Genomic DNA, 22134 nt, shown 5'->3' with positions numbered 1-22134 from the left:
GACAAGTGTAATTAGACACACAAGGAATTTATCATTGGTGCATATGCTTTCAGTGTACATAAAATTAGAATAGAATAGAATTTTTTATTGGCCAAGTGTGATTGGACACACAAGGAATTTGTCTTGGTGCATATGCTCTCAACGTACATAAAATAAAATATACATTTGTCAAGAATCATGTGATACAACACTTAATGATTGTCATAGGGGTCAAATAAGCAATGAAGAAGCAATATTAATAAAAATCTTAGGATATACGCAACAAGTTACAGTCATACAGTCAACATGGGAGGAAATGGGTGATAGGAATAATGTGAGAAACTAGTAGAATAGAAGTGCAGATTTAGTAGAAAGTCTGACAGTTTTGAGGGAATTATTTGTTTAGTAGAGTGATGGCGTTCGGGAAAAAACTGTTCTTGTGTCTAGTTGTCTTGGTGTGCAGTACTCTGTAGCGACGTTTTGAGGGTAGGAGTTGAAACAATTTGTGTCCAGGATGCGAGGGGTCAGTAAATATTTTACCCGCCCTCTTTTTGGCTCGTGCAGTCATACATTTGTCAAGAATCATGCTAACTGTGAGAGATGACTCAAAAATATTAATTAAATACTTAGATAAATTTCCCCCCCTTCACCGTTTTCAGTGAGTTTTGACTCCTTCATATTCATTAAATATCTCTGGACTCATTTGATTGTACTAATGTCCAATATGCAGTGTGAGTTCCAGGCAGATGAGCTGTATTCGAGAATTGGTCTAGCAAAAGTTTTGGGCTCTGGTTAGTTGTGTAATATTACTGGAGAAGAAACTACACAAGATTAGGTTTACAACTCTTAATGCCTTTTTGGCAATACAGTGTTCCCTCGATTTTCGCGGGTTCGAACTCTGCGAATAGCCTATACCATGGTTTTTCAAAAAATATTAATTAAAAAATACTTCACTTTTTTTTTCTATACCACGTTTTTTCCCACCCGATGACATCATATGTCATTGCCAAACTAATAATTTTTGCAAATAAATAACAAAAAAAATAATTGTTAATAAATAATTATGTTTATAAATATCAGGATCACTAAGTGTCTTATTCAATGGTGAGTACCAGTAATAATGATGAGTAAATGGTTGTTAAGGGAATGGGAAATGGTAATTTAGGGATTTAAAGTCTTAATGGATGGCTTGTGATACTGTCCATAGCCAAAAATGGTGTATTTACTTCCACATCTCTACTTCGCGGAAATTCAACTTTCGCAGATGGTCTCGGAACGCATCCCCTGCAAAAATCGAGGGAACACTGTTACGTAGGCTTTGGCACTTAGATCCTTAGATATCAGTATTCCAAGGTCCTTGACAGAGTGAAGGTTATCTATGAGGTCATGTCAACTCAGCTTGTATTTTGTGATGTGATTCTTTTTGCCAATGTATAAGACAAAGCATTTGTTGGTTGAGACTTCGAATTGCTAAATGTTTGACCAGCCAAGGTCTTTTTGCGGTGTATATCCCTTATCTTATTGTAGTACATATCCTGCCACAAGCCTGTGTAAACAAGGCTTTACGAACTCTAGCTGATCAGATTATGGAGGCTGAAGCCAAATACCCAGATACACTGACCATTATTCTAGGTGATTTTAACAAAGGTAACTTAAGGAAAGAGCCTCCAAAATATTTTCAGCATGTCAATTGACCCACCAAAGCAAGAATACTTGGGACCACTGCTATACAACACTAAAAATGCTTATTGGTCATTACACGGGCAGCTGTGGGCCACTCTGATCATTGCATGATTTACCTTGTACCTGCTTACAAAGTTTTAAAGCCATGAAACCAGCAATTAAATCAGTGAAAACTTGGACTGAATAGGCAAAGTTAAAGCCTACAGATATGCTCTGACTGCACGAACTGGAATATTTTTTGAAGATACCTCTGCAGATACCATAATATCATATGTCAGCTTTTGTGAAGACCTATGTGTACCAACCAGGAACTTGCGAATATACAATAACAATAACCTTGGTTCACAGCTAAACGTAAGCAGCTACGTCGCTCCAAAGAGGAAGCCTGCAGAAAAGGTCTTAGAATGCTGTACAAAAAGGCCAGAAATGTATTAACAAGGAGATCAGAGCAGCAAAAAGAAGCTACACTGAAAAGCTAAGGAATCAGTTCTCAACAAATGAATCAGCAAACATGTGGAAAACTCATAAAAACATCACTAGTTACGGCAAACCTCCTTCCCAAGCTGAAAGAAATCAGCAACTGGAAGATGACATGTTTATTTATTATTATTTATTATTTAGATTTGTATGCCCCCCCTCTCCGCAGACTCCGCAGACTCTGCTACTGCAGGTAGCAGCATCTATCTCTATAACTTCCATCCCAGACACACCAACAACAGCCAAACTTCCTACAACTGATCTCATCCCATTGGGTTCACAACCACAGGTGATCACAGAAAAAAGAAGTACCTGAACACATTTGTAAGTGGATCACAAGCAGGATGCAGCAGGTGAAGCTAGACCTGGCTGTGTGCGCTCACCACGTCTCTTCTCTCTATATACCAATAACTGCGTCTCAAATGATCCATCTGTTAAACTAATAAAGTTTGAAGATCCTACAACAGTGATTGGTCTCATTCGAGACAACGATGAAACTACAGACAGACAGGAGCTTGAACAACTAGCCTCGTGGTACAACCAGAAGAATCTGGAACAGAACACACTCTGAAGACAAATAGACACAAGAAGTTTCTTTTCTGAACGCCATCACTTTGCTAAACAAATAATTCCCTTACCACTGTTAAACTATTCACTAAGGCTGCATTACTATTACTATTAGTCTTCTCTCATTGTTCCTATCACCTATCTCTTCTCATTTATGACTGTATGATTATAATTTGTTGCTTGTAACCTTACAATTTATATTAATATTGTTTCCTGATTGCTTATTTGTACCCTACGACAATCATTAAGTGTTGTACCTCATGATTCTTGACAAATGTATGTGTTCACTGAGAGCATATGCACCAAAGACAAATTCCTTGTGTGTCCAATCACACTTGACCAATAAAGAACTATATTCTATTCTGTTCTATTTTTGAAGGGTAGCAGCATTGTCGGTGGTGTTAAATAAGTTGACATCATTAGCGAAGAGAATGCAGTTGCTTATAATGTGATTGCAAAGGTCATTTACATGAAGTATTAAGAGTGTTGATACTAGAACTGTGCCTTAGGGCACACCGCTGTTAACAGGGGCAAGAATTTGAGAGGGCACTACCTATTTTGACCACTTGTTGTCTGTCAGGAAGGCAGCTATCCAATTGTTTAGGGATCCTGAGATGCTGTAGGATTTTAATTTTAGAAGTAGTTTGTCGTGTACCACTGAACCAAAGGCTTTACAGAAGTCTATGTAAATTGTGTCTATTGCTTTGCCTTGATTTGAGTTTTGCAGTCCATATTGCAATATAGAAGTTGTAGATTACAGGATATTTTTTTCTGAAACCAAATTGCTTGTTAGAGAGTAGGTGGTTTGTTTCCAAGTGGAGGGTAATGCATTGGTTTATGATTGGTTCCATGACTTTGCAGGTGACACAGCATAAAGAGATTGATCTGTAATTTTCAACTAGGCTGGGTTCCTTCTTTTTGAAGATAGGGATGACTATGACTAGTGACTTATTTATTTTAAAACGTTTATATAGCAATTTTCTTAAATATAATAACCCCAAGGAGCTCACAAGAGGACAATAAAGCATAAAAGAACCATAAAACCATCACTTTCCCATTGGTGTCACACCAGAAGCTCACGCTTCTAGTCTAGAAAATGACAACCCTTTTCTAATGTTACTTCCCAGAAACAATAAGGCATGCTTGCTTTAATATTCAGGAGGCATGGGCAGCATTAGCAGCCACTGAGTATATATGCTCCTATCCAGTCTCCTGTTAAAAAATAATAATGTAAAATTCTAACTTCATGAGATAAAGAGTTGATATGTCTCCATCGTGTTTCCTATATTCTATTCTTCCAAGCTAAAGAGCTTTGCAGAGGCATTGCTCCAGCCTTTTCATTGCCTTTACTGTACCAAACCTAGTTTCAGCAGAACTGTATATAATAATGCAAGGCAAAATTATTTGAATTGCTAGAGAGACTGGTGCAATATAATATAATGCCCTTAAAGCAGCGATGGTGAATCTTTTGGGCTTAGCATGTCAAAAATTTGGAAAACGTCTGAACTTCTGAACAAAAAGAAACAATTCTCTGCCTCCCCTCTCATCGAAAACACTCTGAACTGCAGCATTCATTCATTCATTCATGCTTTCTTTCTTTCTTTCTTTCTTTCTTTCTTTCTTTCTTTCTTTCTTTCATTAGATTTCTATGCCGGCCTTCTTGAGGCAACTCAGGGCGGCGTACAACATTATAAATGCAACAATATATAAAGAAATCTACATTACTTTAAAAGAATTATACAAATTATTAAAAGTGTTAAAAACCCTATATACAGTCATACATTCATCCAATTCAATCATTCATAATACCAGCCGGAGACAATCTCATCACTCACGCCCCCCCATGCCCGCCGGCAAAGATGGGTCTTTAGAGCTTTATGAAAGACTAGGAGGGAGGGGGCGGTATGTATCTCTGGAGGGAGTTCGTTCCATTTGGCAGAATCACTGAAACTGGTCCTAAAATAGAGGCCTAGGGTTTACTAAAGGTCTAGCACCACTGCTGCCATTGAAAAAGACGGCCTGGTGCAATCCCTAAGAGCTCACCAGAAGCTACTTTATAATCTATGGCGTGAGAATCTGCGGCCTACATGAGAGGGGCCCCTACGGCCTAGGTATGTTGTATGAGACCTTAATTTATTGAAACGCTTTCAAAGAATGCTCTTCTGCAGCTCTGTAGCCTATGAAAATGGTGGCAAAGCACATCCCATTCCCGCACAATTTTAAATTGCTACAGAGATTGTGTGAGAGCACATCCATTCTTGGTAGCTTACCCAAATCTCATGATATGTCACTTTTGGCATGTGTCATAGGTTCGCCATCACTGCCTCAGACAAATCTATGATGAAATTATAAGTATGGCCTGCTGACAGATTCGTTTTAAGGGAATTGTATTATATTGCACTACCCCCATAACAATTCCAACACAATGATTCCTTGTTATAGAATTTCACACTGACTCAACATTTCAATCAAATTATGTGTATAATGCCAAGATCCCATTTCCAAACATCACTGTCAGTTCAGATCCCATCCAAATAAAGTTTGGATTTTTTGTGCCAGCATGCAACATTTTATGAGATTTTGCATTTGCCATTGTGAAACCCATTCAGTCAATTTAGCATTAGCCTTTTGGAGAATTTCACAATCCTGAATACTTTGGTGTCATTGTCAAACCGCATACTGTACTACACTGCTCAGTCCTAACTACAAATTATATTAATTTAAAAAGTACCAGTCCCAACACTACTCCCTGGAGTAACCCAATATGTACTTCTCCCCAGTGTGAAAATGGATTGTTTATTGCTGCTGTTACAGCTGTAATTTCCATGAAAGGTGCAAGTGAGTTTGTATAAGAGCCTTTGGTGGTAGACTTTGTCACATGCTTTTTTGGAGTCCAAATACACAGTATTTGTTAACCATCCTTGTCAACTTTGCATTATTATCCCTTTTTCCCCTTTTTAGCAAAGGTCCTTCTACCATGTATTTTGTCTTAAGTAATACTTTCTATTACTTTGCCAAGAAGAGATGCTAAGGTAAAGAAACTACCGTAGCATCTCTATCCCTTTTAAAATATTGGAATAAGTTTATCTATTTTCCAAGCTGCAGAAACCAGGTGTAGTGTTAGGAAATGGAATACTTTAGTGAAAAAACTTGCACTGTTCCAATTCAACCATTTCTTTATTTTTTCCTTCATGCAATATGAATATTAAGTTATTTCCATTTTTATTTACACTTCTAATCAGCTGTTCTGACAAACACTGACACTGAAGAAGTTCACCAAAATTATTATAATCACCAGCATAGCAAAGATCTCACTGCAAATTACAGGCTATGTAAGGCAAGAAGAAATATAAATTTAGGGGACTGAGAACAAAGGCAGTGCTAACGCTAAAAGTAAGTGGAAAGCTGTAAATATCCCATTTATCATGTTTTTATTTTATGTAGGGTCATTTTAATGGATATCTAAAATACAGGAGATAAACCTTTATGATCAAATATGAAGCAATCAGTACTGTACATACAATTCCAATAATGAGTGCAAGCTTTATTAGTACCAGGACTAATGATATGTAGATACTGAGATCCCAAGCAGAAAAGGTGCTTCTGAAAGACATGTTTGATGCAGGTGTCATCCTTTTTTTCTTTTCTTTTTTTTAGAAAGCTGTATCTTAGTAGGAACTTGTTTAGCAGCTGTGTGGTCTCAAGAAACAAGTGTTTGAGTTACATTTTGTTCTTGCACTATTAATTCAAATATGTATGAGCCCAGAAAAATCCATGGCTATTTTTGGACAGTGACACCAAGAGCAGAAATAATTATTTCTTTCTTTATTCTTTATTGGACAAGTTGATTAGTCACACAGGCAATTTGTCTTTCGTTTATATGCTCTCAAGTGTACATAAGGGGAATAAAATACATTCATCAAGAATAAAAAGATACAACGCTTAGTGATAGTTAAGGTTACTATCAAATCGTACTAGGAAACAAATAAAAACAATATAAATTGAAAGATACAAGCAACATGATTATAGTAAAAGTGGGAAGAGATAGATACTAGTAAGGAGGAGAATAATAATAATAATACAGTCTCAGTAAATTATCTGACAATGTTGTGGGAATTAGTTGTTAAGCAGAGTGATAGCATTCAGGGGAAAACTGTCCTTGTGTCTAGTTGTTCTGGTGTGCAGTGCTCTATAGCATCCTTCTGAGGGTAGAAGTTGAAACAATTTATGTCCAGGATATGAGGGGTCTATAGATATTTTCACAGCTCTCTTTTTGACTCCTGCAGTATAGAAATCCTCAATGGAAGGAAGGTTGGTAGTGTTAGATATTTGCCTGGGTGACCTACCCAGACAGGGATAAAAGTCAAAAGTTCAGATTTGTTTATTGCATGTTGATTGGTTGCCTTCTTTTGGCGCTTAAAATGTATCTTTGCAAAACTGCCCTGTTGCTGAGCTAGATTGTATAAATAGAGAGAACTGTCATTGTATAGAGCTCTTAATACTCCATTGCTTCTTGACTGAATTGACTTCCTTGTCCTGTTCGCGAAATAAACCTTGTTTGATTCAACCTTCCTTTGAGAGTCATTACATTGGCGACGAGGAGACCGACCCTCCGTGTGCTATCTTGGCTACTCTGTCGGTAGTCCAGCCACCTGAATTCTTCGACCCAGAAAGAATGACCTGGACAGCCTACATGGCAAAGTTTGAAATATTTTTGGAAGCGGACGGCATGAAAGACACCGACAGCAGCCGCAAGCCAATTATTTTTTCTGTAGTTCTAATTATCCATTGAAGTCTGTGTTTGTCTTGTTTGGTTGCAGAGCTAAACAAGAGAGTTATGGAGGTGCAAATGACAGACTCACTAATTCTTCTGTAGAACTGAATCAGCAGCTCCTTGGGCAGTTTGAGCTTTCTAAGTTGGCGCAGAAAGAACATTCCTTGTTTTCCTTTTTTGATGAAGTTTTTGATCGTTAGGTGTTCATTTTAAGTCTTGAGATATGGTAGAACCTAAAAACTTGAAGGACTCTACTGTTGATACTGTGTTGTCTAGTATTGTAAGAGGTGGAAGTATAAGAGGTTTTCTTCTAAAATCCACCACCATTTCTATGGTTTTGAGCGTATTTAGTTCAAGATTGTTCTGGTTGCGCCACAAGGCTAGTTGTTCAACCTCCTGACTGTATACAAATTCATCGTTGTCTTGAATGAGACCAATCACTGTTGTATCATCTGCAAACTTGAGTATTTTAACAGAAGGATTATTTGAGATGCAGACATTGGTGTACAGAGAGAAGTAAAGAGAGCACACAGCCTGGGGGGAGAGGGCTCCTGTGCTAATTGTGCAGGTATCTGATATGATTTTGCCTAGCTTCACCTGCTGCTTTCTGTCTGCTAGGAAGCTAATGATCTATTTGCAAGTGTGCTCAGGTGCCGCTAGCTGGATTCAGTTAGAAGAATGTCCATAATGATGGTATTAAATGCTGAGCTGAAGTCTACAAAGAGGACCCTTTGTAGTTTCCCCATAAGCTCTACAAGGTACCCTTTTCTGCTTGGGAACTCAGTAGCTGCACCTCTCCCGTGAGAGCATATTATTTTCAATATCCTAGTAACATTAAACATGGAATTTGTTCTTTTACATCTAGTACAGCATATATGAATAAATATTTCATGATCTAACCACAATGATCCTTACTTAACAGTCAAAGCTATCTTGAGATCTACTTATTGGTACTGGAATTAATTTTTTCATGTATTTTTTGGCAGATTCATCCAGTCTGAAGACATTTTTTTAGTATTCCTTGTAGTGTATTTTTAAAATTTCCTGAATAATGTATTGTCATTATAAACCAGGCTATCTAAATAATCATTTATTAATATATTAAATAAACCAATCTCAAAAATTACCCTTGCTTGTTCTTTCATTGCCTGACGCCTAGATAACTTTGCAATCCTTAAAATTCCTATGGGCAGCTAAGCGAACAGAGTAGAATTGGAATGGGAAAAATAACTTTTACAATAATGTGCTTCTGTTTAAATGCTTTCTTCAGACAATGTCACTTTCCTATTCCATTGAATTCCTTAGCTACTATTTTATTATTTGTTGTTATTTGAAGAAAAGCAAATTTAATCCACAACTATATAATTGGACAAAATACACTGTAGCTATGGAATGATGCAGCTGGGAGCAGTTTCACTGTTAATTTGTAATGTGAGTATTAATTAAGAAGTGTAAATGAAGAATTTAATAAAAACAATTACAACTAGAACTGCTAGTTTTATTAAACATCCCTGCAAAGTATCTTTCTACTGTCTTAACATTTTTCTTTATCCTATATTCTGGAATTAAGATATTTTAATATTACTAGTCCTCTACCATTGACAACAATATGTTTGATGTAAACCATCAACATTTTCTATTTGATTTTCAAAGTTTAAATAGAAATTTATAATTTGGAAAATTGAAATTTACAAGTTCAATTCTGAAATCTAAGTTAAGATAAAATTAAAATTAAGATAAGATTAAGATAAAATCTAAGTATCTCATAAGCTGCCATTTCCAGTCAAAGTGGCTTGATATTGTCTAATTTTTATTTTTACATGAAATAATATAGCTGTATTTTGTTACATTTATATTACTTTAAAGCAAAAACATCATTATGAGTCAACTTTTTAAAAGATTGCTTATTGACAACATTCCAGGTTCTGTATTTCAGATGTACTGTTATTTATTTAGCTCTGTAAATACTTGAAATACAGTATCATTCTGAATACAAACTATTCAAACAGATTTTATAAATGGGGCGTTGGTCTTACCTGATATGCTTCTCCTCATAGGGTGGAGCTAGCATCCAGGAATTGGAATGGGTTGATCTTGTCTGTTCAGTATGCAGGACTGAGTCTGTCAGAGTTGAAGTGCCCTACCTCTGTTGCTAGGTCTCCCAGCTTTGGCGAAGACTCAACATGTCATCATCAAAGATCTTCCTCACCAATCACAGACCAGACAATTTTGGATGGGGCTACAAGAAGGAGTGATTCAGACGGTTGGGGAGCCACAAATTTACTGCTCCGTTTGTGTATCTTAGAGCTGCCTGAGGATGTGGCACCTGGTTTGTCATAGGAGCCCCTATGAGGGATTGGCACTCCAGCGACTGTAAGATGTCAGCCACTGATCTGATCTGGTCACCTGCAATTGCTGCAGATAGATGCACTCAGATGCTATTGATCAAGAGATAGAGCCCTTGCTCTAGTGTCAGCCTGAGGCTACAAGCCTCTCTCGATCCCATGTTAGCGAATTTGTTTGTTGACGGGAAGCAGATTTTAGGTGGCCTGTTATCTCTGATCTCTTGAAACAGGTAGGAAACTCGGCCATTAGCTGTTTGAACTAGGGACAGCTCCCCCTTTCAGAGCTCAAAGCTTCTGTAGGCTAGCAACTCGCTCGAACACGAAACTCCTGTGACCTGATGAATTGTCGAACGCTGGCTTGTTTGAAAATGTGTTGGTGATTAGTACAAGCAGAGCGCCACTGGGTTTTAACTGGGCGTATTGTTTTAATTTTTTACTTGACTTCTTTTTATTGTTAACTGTACTTTTATATATTGTTTGTAAGCAGGCCTGAGGCCTTTGGGATTGGGCGGCATAGAAGTTAAATGAATGAATGAATGAATGAATGAATGAATGAATGAATGAATGAATGAATGAATGCATAACTGTTGCTCAAGCACGAAGCTCCTGCGACTTGCGGCATGGCTTTAGCCAAACAGGATCTGACGAATAGTTGTCTTTCTGTAGCTCTATGGGGGAAGTGCAAGGTCTCAACAGCCGTAACAATCTCCAAAAAACCCTCCTCACTGGATGGAGCTTAAGCCCCAGATGGCTGGCTCTTAGATGTGGAGTGTGGAACTCCTAGGTCACAAACCGCAGCACCGAGTTAAGGCGTCAATCGGAGAAGGCGTGAAGTCTCTGCCAAGCAGCCTCCCTGCCAGACTCTATGATGGAGCGCAAAGCTCTTGTTGCAGACTTAGGAGCCTAGGCCCCCAATCTGTCACAATCTCACAATGCCTGTCAATCGGTGTCACAATCAACCCAGCGAGTTGACCCGGTGGATTGGGAGTCAGGTGGGGAAAAACTCACAGATAGAAGTCCTAAGTGTCCAATTTAAACCAGCAGTTAAATCAGGAACGGGAGGGACTTTGACACATGTCCAGTCTGAGGACTGAGTCAAAGCTGGGAGCCTTAGCAACAGAGGTGGAGCATTTCAGCTCTGACAGTCTCAGTACTACATACTGAACAGACAAGGTTAACCCATTCCAATTCCTGAATGCTAGCTCCACCCTATTGAGAACAAACATTACCTCTGAATTTCTCATCAAATTAATTTGGAAATTAGGAATTATTAAAACTAAAACATTTTCTTTGCAGACTAGTAATTTTGGTGCAAGGAGAAAAAAAACAATGGAATGACTCCAAGAAAATTGATTTGTTCAGCATCTATAAAATAGAACATATACTGCATATTACATCAAGTCTTGTTTATTAATTAAGGATCTTTTCCCATTTGTACCTAATCACAATATGAACATGTATATCCATAATATTTTCTTCATCTCATCTGCAACCTATACCTACTGTTGTGGTTAGCTCTGGCCAGCTCCTGCCCCAAGGACTGAGGATGTGGGGGAGACATCCACATGCTGCAGGCCTGTTTTGCCCCCGGTGGAATCTGCTGATGAAGGCTCCTCTGACCAAGAAGACATGAGTGACAGGGAGGAGGAGAGTGTGGCAGACAGCTCAGAAGGAGTTCAATTATCTAGCTCCTCCTTAGATTCAGAACAAGAGTTAATGATACAGCCACGCATGCGGAGAGCGATGCAGAGGCAACAACTGAGAGATTATTATCAAAGAAAATGAGGCCACCTGTGGTTGGGTGGGGCTGTGGTAATTAGTGAGGCTGCTATAAATAGCAGCCTGTGGGTTTGGCCATTGTGGAGGATTATCTGATCATTGTGTTTCATGACTGCTTTGCTGACTTTGATCTTTGTGTGCTGATTTTCCCCCGCTTTGAAACTAACCCAGAGCAAAGTGTGTTTCACTTTGTGAAAGAAAAAGGACTGTGAATTGTCTCACAGCTGCAAGCTAAGTATCACAGAACTGATAAGGGACTTGTACAAATTACCAATTTGTTTGGAGACAAGTGCTCTTTGCTATACAAAAAGGGTGCTCTGTTTATTTGCATTTTCGGTATAAAGAACATTGTTTTGAATTTTCAAACGTGTGTGTGTCTGAAATTGTATCTGTGCATTTTGGGGAAGATTCTACCAGAGAGCTCAACAGAACACCTACGATAGTTTAAAGCTGTTTGGTGCTAAGGTAATGCTTTTCTTTTTAAGCAAGCAACAAACTGCAATGTTGCTATGAATACAACCTGACATATTTCACTACTATTTTGTAGGTGGTGCCTAATAAGTAGGATTTCCTAATGCATCCATAGCAGACCAGAAAGCAAGATGTATCTGAGGACATATAGAAGGTACTCTCCAACGTAACTTTATGTATGCAGTTGCAGGTAGGTACTGAGAAAGGATTGGGATTAAAAATATAGCAGTCCCATGGTATGAATTTTCCATTTTTCTTCTCCAATTTCACAGGTATTTTATGGCATTTTAAAAATTGCGAAAGTCTTTAAAAAAGAGAAATTATTTCATTGAGATGTGTTGTCACAACTGAACTAAATGGCTAAATGCACTTTTTAAAAATTAAAAATTATGTTAGTAAAATATAAGGCATAACAGGTTCACACCTTAAAAACTGGATTATTACTTTTCCATGGAAATATAAATGATCTTATATAATTGTTCTTGAGACATCTCATGGTTTAATTTTAAAGAATTAGTAGCCAACTTGTATCATACTTTATAATAAGGAGCAAAAAAGGAGAAAATGTAAAATAAAACAGCACATGATTACCCTTCTCTTGACAACATACATGACTACTGGAAGAACTTCTGTCCTTCTGCCTACCCAGAAAAATCTAATGTTTGGTTGAATCAAAGGTTCATAACGAGTTCAAATTTCTGCCAATGAAATTGTTGCAAAATTTTCCAGAATCTGACTTTTTCAACCTGAATAGAATAGGTAATCATCTGCATTCTGGTTTACCCTATAGTAGCTGATAACCCAGCATTGCCTGCGTATTTCTAGACTTGAAAGCCTTTGTGTGACGGAACCATTGAGAGGGGCTTTTCTTCCCCCTACTCCCATGCCAATCATCCCTGCCCTCTCTCTGGCACTCCTCTTTCCTGCCCTTTCTACAATCTTGGCATTTTGCCCAAATCTACCAGGGGGCACCATTGAAGCATTAGTCTGATAGGGAGTCATTAGGAGATGTCTTTCTTCCCCCTACTCTCATGCCCATCATTCCTGCCCTCTCCCTTTCCCCTCCCATGCCATCCTCTTTCCTGGCTACAATCCTGGCACTTTGCCCTAAATCCACCAGGGATGCCATTGAAGCATTTGTCTGACATGGAGCCATTAGGAGGGGCTGTTCTCTGTACTCCCATGCCCATCATCCCTGCCCTCTCCTTTCTCCCTCCCATGTGCTCCTCTTTTCCACCCTTTCTATGATTCTGGCACTATGCCCCAAATCCATCAGGAGCTTCCCCATTGGTCCACTGGAGGGCAAATGTCATGGCTGGCTTTCCAGAGGAAGCTGAGAAGGAAGTGACATCACAAACAATTACCACTTTAGGATGCAGCACTCGCTCTCCTTAAGCGCCCTGGTGTTCCTGTTATGCTGGAACACACACACACACACACACAAACACACAGAGGGTTATCAGCTAATGTGTATGTATGTATGTATGTATGTATGTATGTATGTATGTATGTATGTATGTATGTATGTATTAGCTGATAACCCAACACTGCCCCAGTATTTATAGACGTCAAAGGATTTGTCTGACAGAGAGCCATTGAGAGGTGTCTTTCTTCCTTCTACTCCCATGCTTATCATCCCTGCTCCTCCAACCCCCCCCCCCTCTGTGCCACCACCCATTTTACCATTTCCTCAAACTGGGCCTGGGCCTGGAACATAAATCCCTGAGTTGGGCCCTACTGCGCCTCCTCCACCCCTGCTGAAATAGGCTTCGTCTCCTCTATGGCCTCCATACCTGTTTCACCTCAGTGAGTTGGGGTGAAGGACGATCCTGGGAAAATGGGCCAAAGCTGTGAGGTGGGGGCGGTCGATCTGCTTAGGCCATGGCACGCTCAATCAAAGTCCTCTGTACTGGCCTAATCAGGCTCCCTTTGCTTCGTAGGTCTACTATGTGAGGGAGGCCTAGTCCTTAAATGCCCACTGTGTGAGGGAGCATGTTCAATCAAAAGCCTCTGTACTGGCCTAATCCAGCTCCCTTCATAGGTCTATTGCTGTACTGGCCTAATTAGGCTTCCTTCCCACTCCCATGACATTATGAAAAATTGCTGCTCTAGGATGCCGCACTTAAAGGCTCAGACTTTCCAGAGTTATGCTGGAACAGACAGAGATACAAACCCCAGAGGTATCTTACCCTCACAGTGGAGGGTAAGTCATCTGTGTACCATTTGGTTGAAATTGTTTGAGGCATTCCATAGTTATGCTTGAACATACACATGAGAGTAACATACGCATGAGAGAGAGAGAGAGAGAGAGGGAGAGAGAGAGAGATGAGATGAGATGAAAGGATAGATGACAGACAGACAGACAGACAGACAGAAGATAGATATCAATTGCAACCTTATATTGATTTTTCAGAAGCTCTTGGTTAACTAGATGCATAACCCAATGAGTTCCAACAACTTCAGGAAGCTCACTGTCAAGAAATACAATATTCTTCTTTGCTTTTACTTCATTATATTATTACTCTATTGTCTTTCCAGAATTCCTTTTGGCAGGTGAGCTAAGTTTGTTGAATAGGCATATATTTAAGTTACATAAACAGCTTCAACTTGGCATGTTTTATATTTATTGTGGTTCATACAAATACTGCATGGGAAAGGTCTAAAGTACAATCACTGGCATCTCTAGTTGTAGCTTGAGAAAGCTTATAATACATGGTGCTATAAAAATTGCTGTTACTCAATGTAAGCAGCAATGAATTTGATGGACCTGTAGCCTGATACTAAAAGCCAGTTCCTTCCTGCAAAGTACCAATTACAATCTTGACATTTCAGATATCCTTTTAAAGCATAAGAACAAATTGAGCCATAGAACTATGCACAGCAGGGTCCACAAGTTTCATTACACTAAAAGCCACTCCAAAAGTACTGTAGATAAATTGGATCCCAAGAGTAGACAGATTTAGGCCACACTGTAGACATGGCCACAAGCAACTTTTTAAAAACATTATACCAAACTGAAAAATACAAACATTTAAGTATAAAAACTGCCAGCAATACGTAAAATGAGTAGGATCAACCATGTAATGTATTAGATAAAATTAATCTTTAAAATATAACTTCCATTCCCCTCCCAGATAAAAGATACCAAAAGATTGCTACTTGTCTTTTCCTTCCTTTGCTTTTTACAAAAAATGCTCCTTTCAGATGTAGAGCATAAAGTACATGCCCCCCCCCCCCCCCGGTACATGAATACTGTTTGTATCATCACTTTCTCAAAAATGGGAAGTGAAAAGGAGTACTGAAATCAGGTGAGGGAAGGAAAATAGACATAGGATAGTGAGATGAAAAATGGGTAATCAAGGAAATGCCTTCTCTTCTTCCACCTGCAATAAAAACATCTTATTCTCCCTATACCTAACACACTTGGAAAAACAATATTTTTTTTCCTCCTTTCATGAAGGTAGAACCAAAAACCTTTAAAACATAATAATGGATATCTGGATTGCAAAAAACAAGTTAAAATGAAAGAAAATTGGGAACTCTAAAATTAAATTCAGAAAGAAAAATTAAATTGATATTAAGAAAAAATACTAACAATACAAAGCATTACTATACCATTGAGTAAATGAAATAAAATGGATACAATAACAAGAAAACTAAAAGGTTGTATATATATGTAATATATATGTAATAACTATTAAAAGGAAGATATTCCTTTTTGTATTATGTATAAGCTGCAAACCAATCACACCACTTTTTAGGTGATGCAGACACTAAGCAATGATACCAAATATTCCATATATAAAGCAAGATGCTTTATTCTTCTTTCTATGTGTATGTTGTGTATATATTGTTATTTTGTTGTCTTTTGTTATCTGTTTTAATGTATATATTTAATAAAGTCTTTTTAAATTAAATAAAAACATAATAATGAAATAACTCAGGAACCTCCTGTATCATTATTCTCAATGTAAAATTCTGGGATATATTCCTTCTGATTGATCATGCAAGTAAGGAACTCAGCAGCAGCACACCAAATTTACAGTCCACAATCCTTGTCCGCCTCCCTCCCCCCCCCCCCCCCCATCTCCCTGTGAAGAAAAACCCAAACTCCAAACTATGAGATGCGGAAAAGAAAAACCAGCAACAAGAAACACCTCTAAGGAGATGCTCTAGAAAGAAGTTGTGTGGGAAGGCAGATGCTTTCTGAAGACTGCTCCACTTTGCATGCAGACAAAATGTCTCTGGAGATTTTGAGAGGATGAAAAAAGGAGGGCAGGACCGATGGAGAGAAGCAGGGGAACACCATAATGAGAAAAACATGGGTTCTGCATAGGTATGTTGGGTTAATGAATGAGGAAATCAGAGAGAGGAAGAAAGGTCGCTGAAGGAGAGACAAAACAGACAGGAGATGTACAAAAAAATATAACATACACCCAGAAAGAAAATGACAAGATTAGAGCTGATAAGTTAAGAAAAGGATGCTAAGGGATAGTAGCAGTGACAGAAGTTGTTATCCACATCTTGACTGTCTAGTTTAGAATCTGCCTAATAGCCTATCCCAAGGCGTGGGAAATTAAAGATTTTGGAACACAGTCAGATGGAAGTTAAATGGATCTCAGGGGGATATCTTTCTAGAATGCAGGAGGCATTATATAAATATATGGTAGGTGGGAGAGACCTTGGTGATACAAGGGAACAGTTGGGTAACAGGCAATATAGCCTGGATAGTGAGCAATGCAAGAATGTCAGAAAAGACCAACCCTAGTTTTTCGAGCTATATGAGACCCATGGTATTGTGTTTGGGCCTGGGCCAGCTGTTGCCCCCACAGATGGGGGAGACGTGGCACACAGTGACTGTGAAAGCCTGGCTGACAGCCAGGATGATGCAGCTGACAGCCAGGAAGATGTAGCCAGCAGTCAGGAAGATGGGGCAGAGAACCAGGACGAATTGGCAGACAGTTCAGGGGAAGGGGCTGGCAATTCGTCAGACAGTTTATCTTCTCTCAGCTTGTCTGCAGGACAATACATCAATTTACGCAGCCGTAGGGCCTTACAAAGAAGGGGTCGCTTTAAGAAGTAGGAGAAACACACCTGGGCTGGGTGTGGTTCCCTTAATGAGGGCTAAACAGCATAAAAAGGGAATGGGGCCAAGGCAAACTGTGGCTGGTTATCTGGGTGGTTTGTGGTTTGTTCCTGCTCTGAAGTTCCTGCTCGTGGATTGTACTTCAGCATTGGGGGAGTTGAACGCTCTGGGACAAGCTGCTGCTTTTGTGCTGTGAATATTCAGAGACTCTTGGACTATTTCTGCTCCGTGACTTTTGTATGGGTTGGCTTTTCACTGAACTTTGTAGCTGATTGAATTTTGCAACGAATCCTCTTGGTTTCTCCTGAAAGTAAGGACCATTTGCTTTAGTCTTTTTCTTTACTGTTTAAATACAAGTTTGCTGATTAACTATCCACGTGTGTGTTTGACCTTCTTTTCTGGACCATTAATCATTGCTTGAGTCCGGTCAGGCAGAACACATGGGGTGGGAAATAATTGTACTTTCACACTTGCAAGATTGATGTCAGCCTTGCAAGGTAAACCAGATAGGAGTCACAACCAGATGAGCTGATTGTACTTTATTGTAAAGTTATACTGACAGAATTTCACAAGTCTGAAAGTGACCATATTTTCTTGGGAAAAAATAAAGAGCGACCTAAAAAACGGGGGCAATTCTGAAAAAGATTCATATGGATAAAAATGTGTGTTTATAACTGTTTTACAAAAGCAAAATGAACAAACAAACAAACAAATATTTAAAAAATCAGTTTTCTGAAATAAAGAATTATCCTTTCTAATAAAAAGTGTATGGTCATTAGAGGTGTAAGTCAAGTAATACAGTATAAAGGAAACTTAGTGGATTTTATAATTTAAAATCCATTATCAAATCATCCTCCATTTTATTTGGTCCAGTCTACTTTAACTATCCCTTATAATTATAATTTAACAATCGAGTTGTCGAAGCGTGGAACTCATTACCAGACTCAATAGTGTCAACCCCTAACCCCCAACATTTCTCCCTTAGACTCTCCACGATTGACCTCTCCAGGTTCCTAAGAGGCCAGTAAGGGGCGTACATAAGTACACTGATGTGCCTATCGTCCCCTGTCCAATTGTCTTTCCTTACCCCTTTTATCTTATATATTCTCTCCTTTATATATATTCTCTTCCTATCTACTTCTCTTCTTTTTTACTTCCTATCTTTATATATATTACTTAATGTCTATTCTCTTTCATATGTATTGTATATTGGACAAAGAATAAAAAAAATGTGTTAACTTTCTTTACCATTGTTTTTCACTACCAACTTTGCACGGATTTATGAAAATATTGATATTTATTTATTTATTCATTTTTTAAATTCGATGTTGTTTTGTCAGATTCACCTCAGTGACCATTGTTAGTATTAATATTTTTTCATTGTCATCAAGTACTAGTCCAACCCATCTTGAATTCCTTTGACTCTGACCTGCCACCTATTTGCTTTGACCACTAATACTTCAGATTTTGTAGAGAGCATTAGCATACAATAAACCTATATTCATCTGAACTGCCTGGACTCCTGATTTCCTGTGCTTGACAAATAATCTTTCTTCAATTTTAATTCCAACACAGTGCCTTCAAATATTATTTCTAACTCCAAGTGCCTTTGCAGCAAGCCAGATCTAAGCACAATTTCTCTACAATGCCTTCTTTTCACAAAACCATTTCCTGAACTATCAAAGTTTACAACCATTTTTAATGAGACCTGACATTCTTTTCGCTCTCCCACCAAATTATTAATTCTATAATTGCTCATCTAAGAGAGTTCTTATATTTTCTAGATATAAACATGCCACAATTCATGTGACATGTTCCTTACACACGTTACTGTTGTCAATTATGATTACTTAGAAATAAATAACAGTAATAAAAAAGCTTTGCTGACAATTTTATGAATTTTGGGATTCCTCCTATAAATAATTTGGCAACGTAAATATATTAAAGCATAAACATATTAAAACAGAATAACCTTTGATATTGGGAAACCTAAGAAAAGCAAAATGACAACATCACATCTTTATCCAATAATCCATAATTATGACAATCCATAAAGGTTCCATATTTCCTATTATGCAAATATCTGAAGTAAAAAGATTATGAGTGAATGAAGTCAAAGATGGAATGCAAATTATATTCTATTAAAAAAAATAAAAAAATTAGTACAATTTTTTTTTAAATGAAATGAACTCTGGGGAACAGTTGTTATTTGCAACTGTATAGTTGTTTCTTCAAATCAAAGCCCTATGGTTTTAGCTTTGTGGGGTACAAATTCTCCACCTAAGCATCTACTAAAAGTAGAAACTTTTCTATTATATAGCTATTATTGTACAACCTGACTGCTTATCTGGATAATATAGTTTCACCAGCTGATACCCATGTTTCACTAGGAAACTATGTTATGGGGCTTGATAAATTGACACCTAAAGATTTAAAATTAATGAAAATAATAAAAAGGGACTATATTATTTCATTAGAGATGGTAAGCTATTTTTCTGTTACAGGTGAAGACATTATTTGCATAGCATAAACCTGTTATGGCGAATAGGTGGCACAGGTAGCATGTGGAACCATATTCAAGGGCATGCGAGGTGTTGCCCTGTCATCTCCAGCATGCATATGCACACGTGGCCAGCTCATTTTCGCCGGTCTGGAAAGGGGAAGCTGTTTTTGCCCTCCACAGGCTTCAGGAAGCCTGAAGCTCTGAAGGTGTGCCGTTTGTTGGGGTCTGCGTTTTACGGGGAGAGCTCGATAAAAATGGTGGAGATGCAAAATGAACCGCAGGCGGCGGGACACCCCTGCCCGATTCCCGCCATGCTTGCTGTCAGCTGAGCCGAGGAAGGGGCAACGGAAGTGGCAGGCGGCTGCCCAACCAGCAAATGCTACTTATGTGCCTGAGTTGGCTCCCAGCGTTCCTTGTGTACAGCCTAGCCACCTCAACTGCAGGGGGAAGGGCAAAAACTACCGGCCAGCTAAGATGCACCTTGCCCTCCTCCTGGGCTTCCCTTGCACACCCCATCATCTTCTTATCCACCTTTGCCGCTGCTTCCATGAGCGCACATGCACCTGTCCGCTGGCCAACTCTCTCGCCTGCCTGCACCGCAGTCGCCACAAGGAGAGCGATATTCAAACGGCACCTAGTGCAGATGGAGGAGGAAGGCTACGGCCAGGCCTACCTGCCTTTCAGATATCGCTGTCCTTGCAGCAGCAGTGGTGCAGATAGGCAGGCGAACAAGGTTGAAGGCTTTACGGTTCTGGAGATTTCATACTTAATGGATGAGTGGTTTTCGCTTTTATATATATATTGATTATATAACTATAGATATATAGTTTCACATAAAGCAAAAGGTTACTTTTGGTGAAATAGAATCCTGCAAACTTGAAGATATTTGGACTTCAACTCCCAGAATTCCCCAGCCAGCGAATGCTGGCTGGGGAATTCTGGGAATTGAAGTCCAGATATATTCAAGCTGCCAAGGTTGGGAAACACTGCTTCAGAGCACACTTTCACTTTTTCATATTTACTCTACATTATATATAACACATAACTGAAGTTTGTATAAATGAGAGGGAATGTTAGGCACAAAATCTCAATGTTGTAAAATATTCTTTGGCAACATTTTCATGTACTTTTAACTATACAGTAAAATAAACAAGCAAGCAAATAATAAATAAATAAATACATGTACCTGTAATTTTATCTCTTACAAGCTTGCAGGATTCTATTTCACCAATGCTCCCAAAAAGGCTCCTGAACTCTTCTTGGGTCATGTTCTGGGGTAAGTAGTTGACTATGAGGTTGGTTTTGCTGTCATCTGTAGCTGCCCCTGTCTGCATAGGGGAAGGGCAATTTCGGCTGTTGCTGGCAGGACCGTTGGTTGTATTGGATGTAGGGCCATTTGACACCTGAGGCTCCATGGTGCTAATTATCTATGCAGAAAGAAAAGGTGGAAAATATCCCTTTAATCCTGAGATACAGTTGCTATTTTAAAAACACGCTTACAAGTGAACAAGTAGGTAGCATTCATAGCCAATTTAAGACTGTTTTTTTTTTGTCCTTTCTGCTATTGTCATAAAGTAGGTCATGCTAGTCTTTGGCAGAAAGCACATAGTAAGATGCACAGACAAATACAACCTTCCCTTCTTTTTTCCCCATTTAGTTAATACAAAGCTAAATTTTCTTTTCATCATGCATTCGATTGTACAAATTTAACTATGATCCGAGTATAATAACTGTGATTAAAATTATGAATCTATTTAAGAGCAAGAGCAGATAAAAGCTGAAAAAGTAAATGTATATTACCTATTTAATTATTGTGACACCTAATACTGTGACAGGTTTATTTGGGCCATTCAAACTAACAAAGTTATTACTGTGATATTACGAGCTTGAAGCGAGTCTTTTAGTCTTATCAAGGACATTTATTTACATCAACAAAGCTTGTATATTCTTGACCGCTAAAGATTTATTTTGATTTTTTTTTATTAAATAGAACTGAAACTGCAAATCATAGAGACAAAGTTTTAGAGCAGAAGGCATCAAACCCAACCCACGTTTGGTGCAGAAAAACCAAATCAAAATATCCCCAAAATAGCAATTTTGCTCTGCTTAAACACCACTAGTGAGGGACATCTTAGCATCTCTTTGGGTAATTGATTCTACATCTGAATTGCTGTCACTGTTGGAAGGATTTTCTTTCCAACTTCCAATGGTAAGCTGACATCCTGTAACTTAGATCTATCATTTTGTGTTTTACACTCTGAAGGGATATATATTTTCTATATCACAGCTTTTAAGAATTTGAAAAATGCTGTCATCTCTCCACTCAGTCTGCTCAAAGCTAAAGATTCCCATGACCCTCAAATCTCTCTTCAAGATCTTTGTTCACTTCTGTACTTATCGAATTTTATTTTCTTCTAGTATATTAGTTACCCCGCCCACTTTGTGTCACCAACAAATATGATAAGCATTC

The 22134-nt window shown here is 38.5% G+C and overlaps 1 protein-coding gene across 5 annotated transcripts in view; it reads right to left on the bottom strand.

Annotated features, from left to right (window-relative positions):
- Positions 1-22134, bottom strand: part of ELAVL4 (ELAV like RNA binding protein 4) — a 127789-nt gene that overhangs the window by 55404 nt on the left and 50251 nt on the right. For all 5 annotated transcript variants that reach the window (XM_070745846.1, XM_070745847.1, XM_070745848.1 and 2 more), the window contains one exon: positions 20851-21091. In XM_070745846.1, coding sequence (XP_070601947.1) covers positions 20851-21091 — 241 coding nt within the window. The remainder of the gene's footprint in view (positions 1-20850; positions 21092-22134) is intronic.

Source organism: Erythrolamprus reginae, chromosome 3 (genome assembly GCF_031021105.1).
Source record: "Erythrolamprus reginae isolate rEryReg1 chromosome 3, rEryReg1.hap1, whole genome shotgun sequence".
Taxonomy (NCBI): domain Eukaryota; kingdom Metazoa; phylum Chordata; class Lepidosauria; order Squamata; family Dipsadidae; genus Erythrolamprus; species Erythrolamprus reginae.
This window is presented reverse-complemented; position numbering and strand designations above follow the sequence as displayed.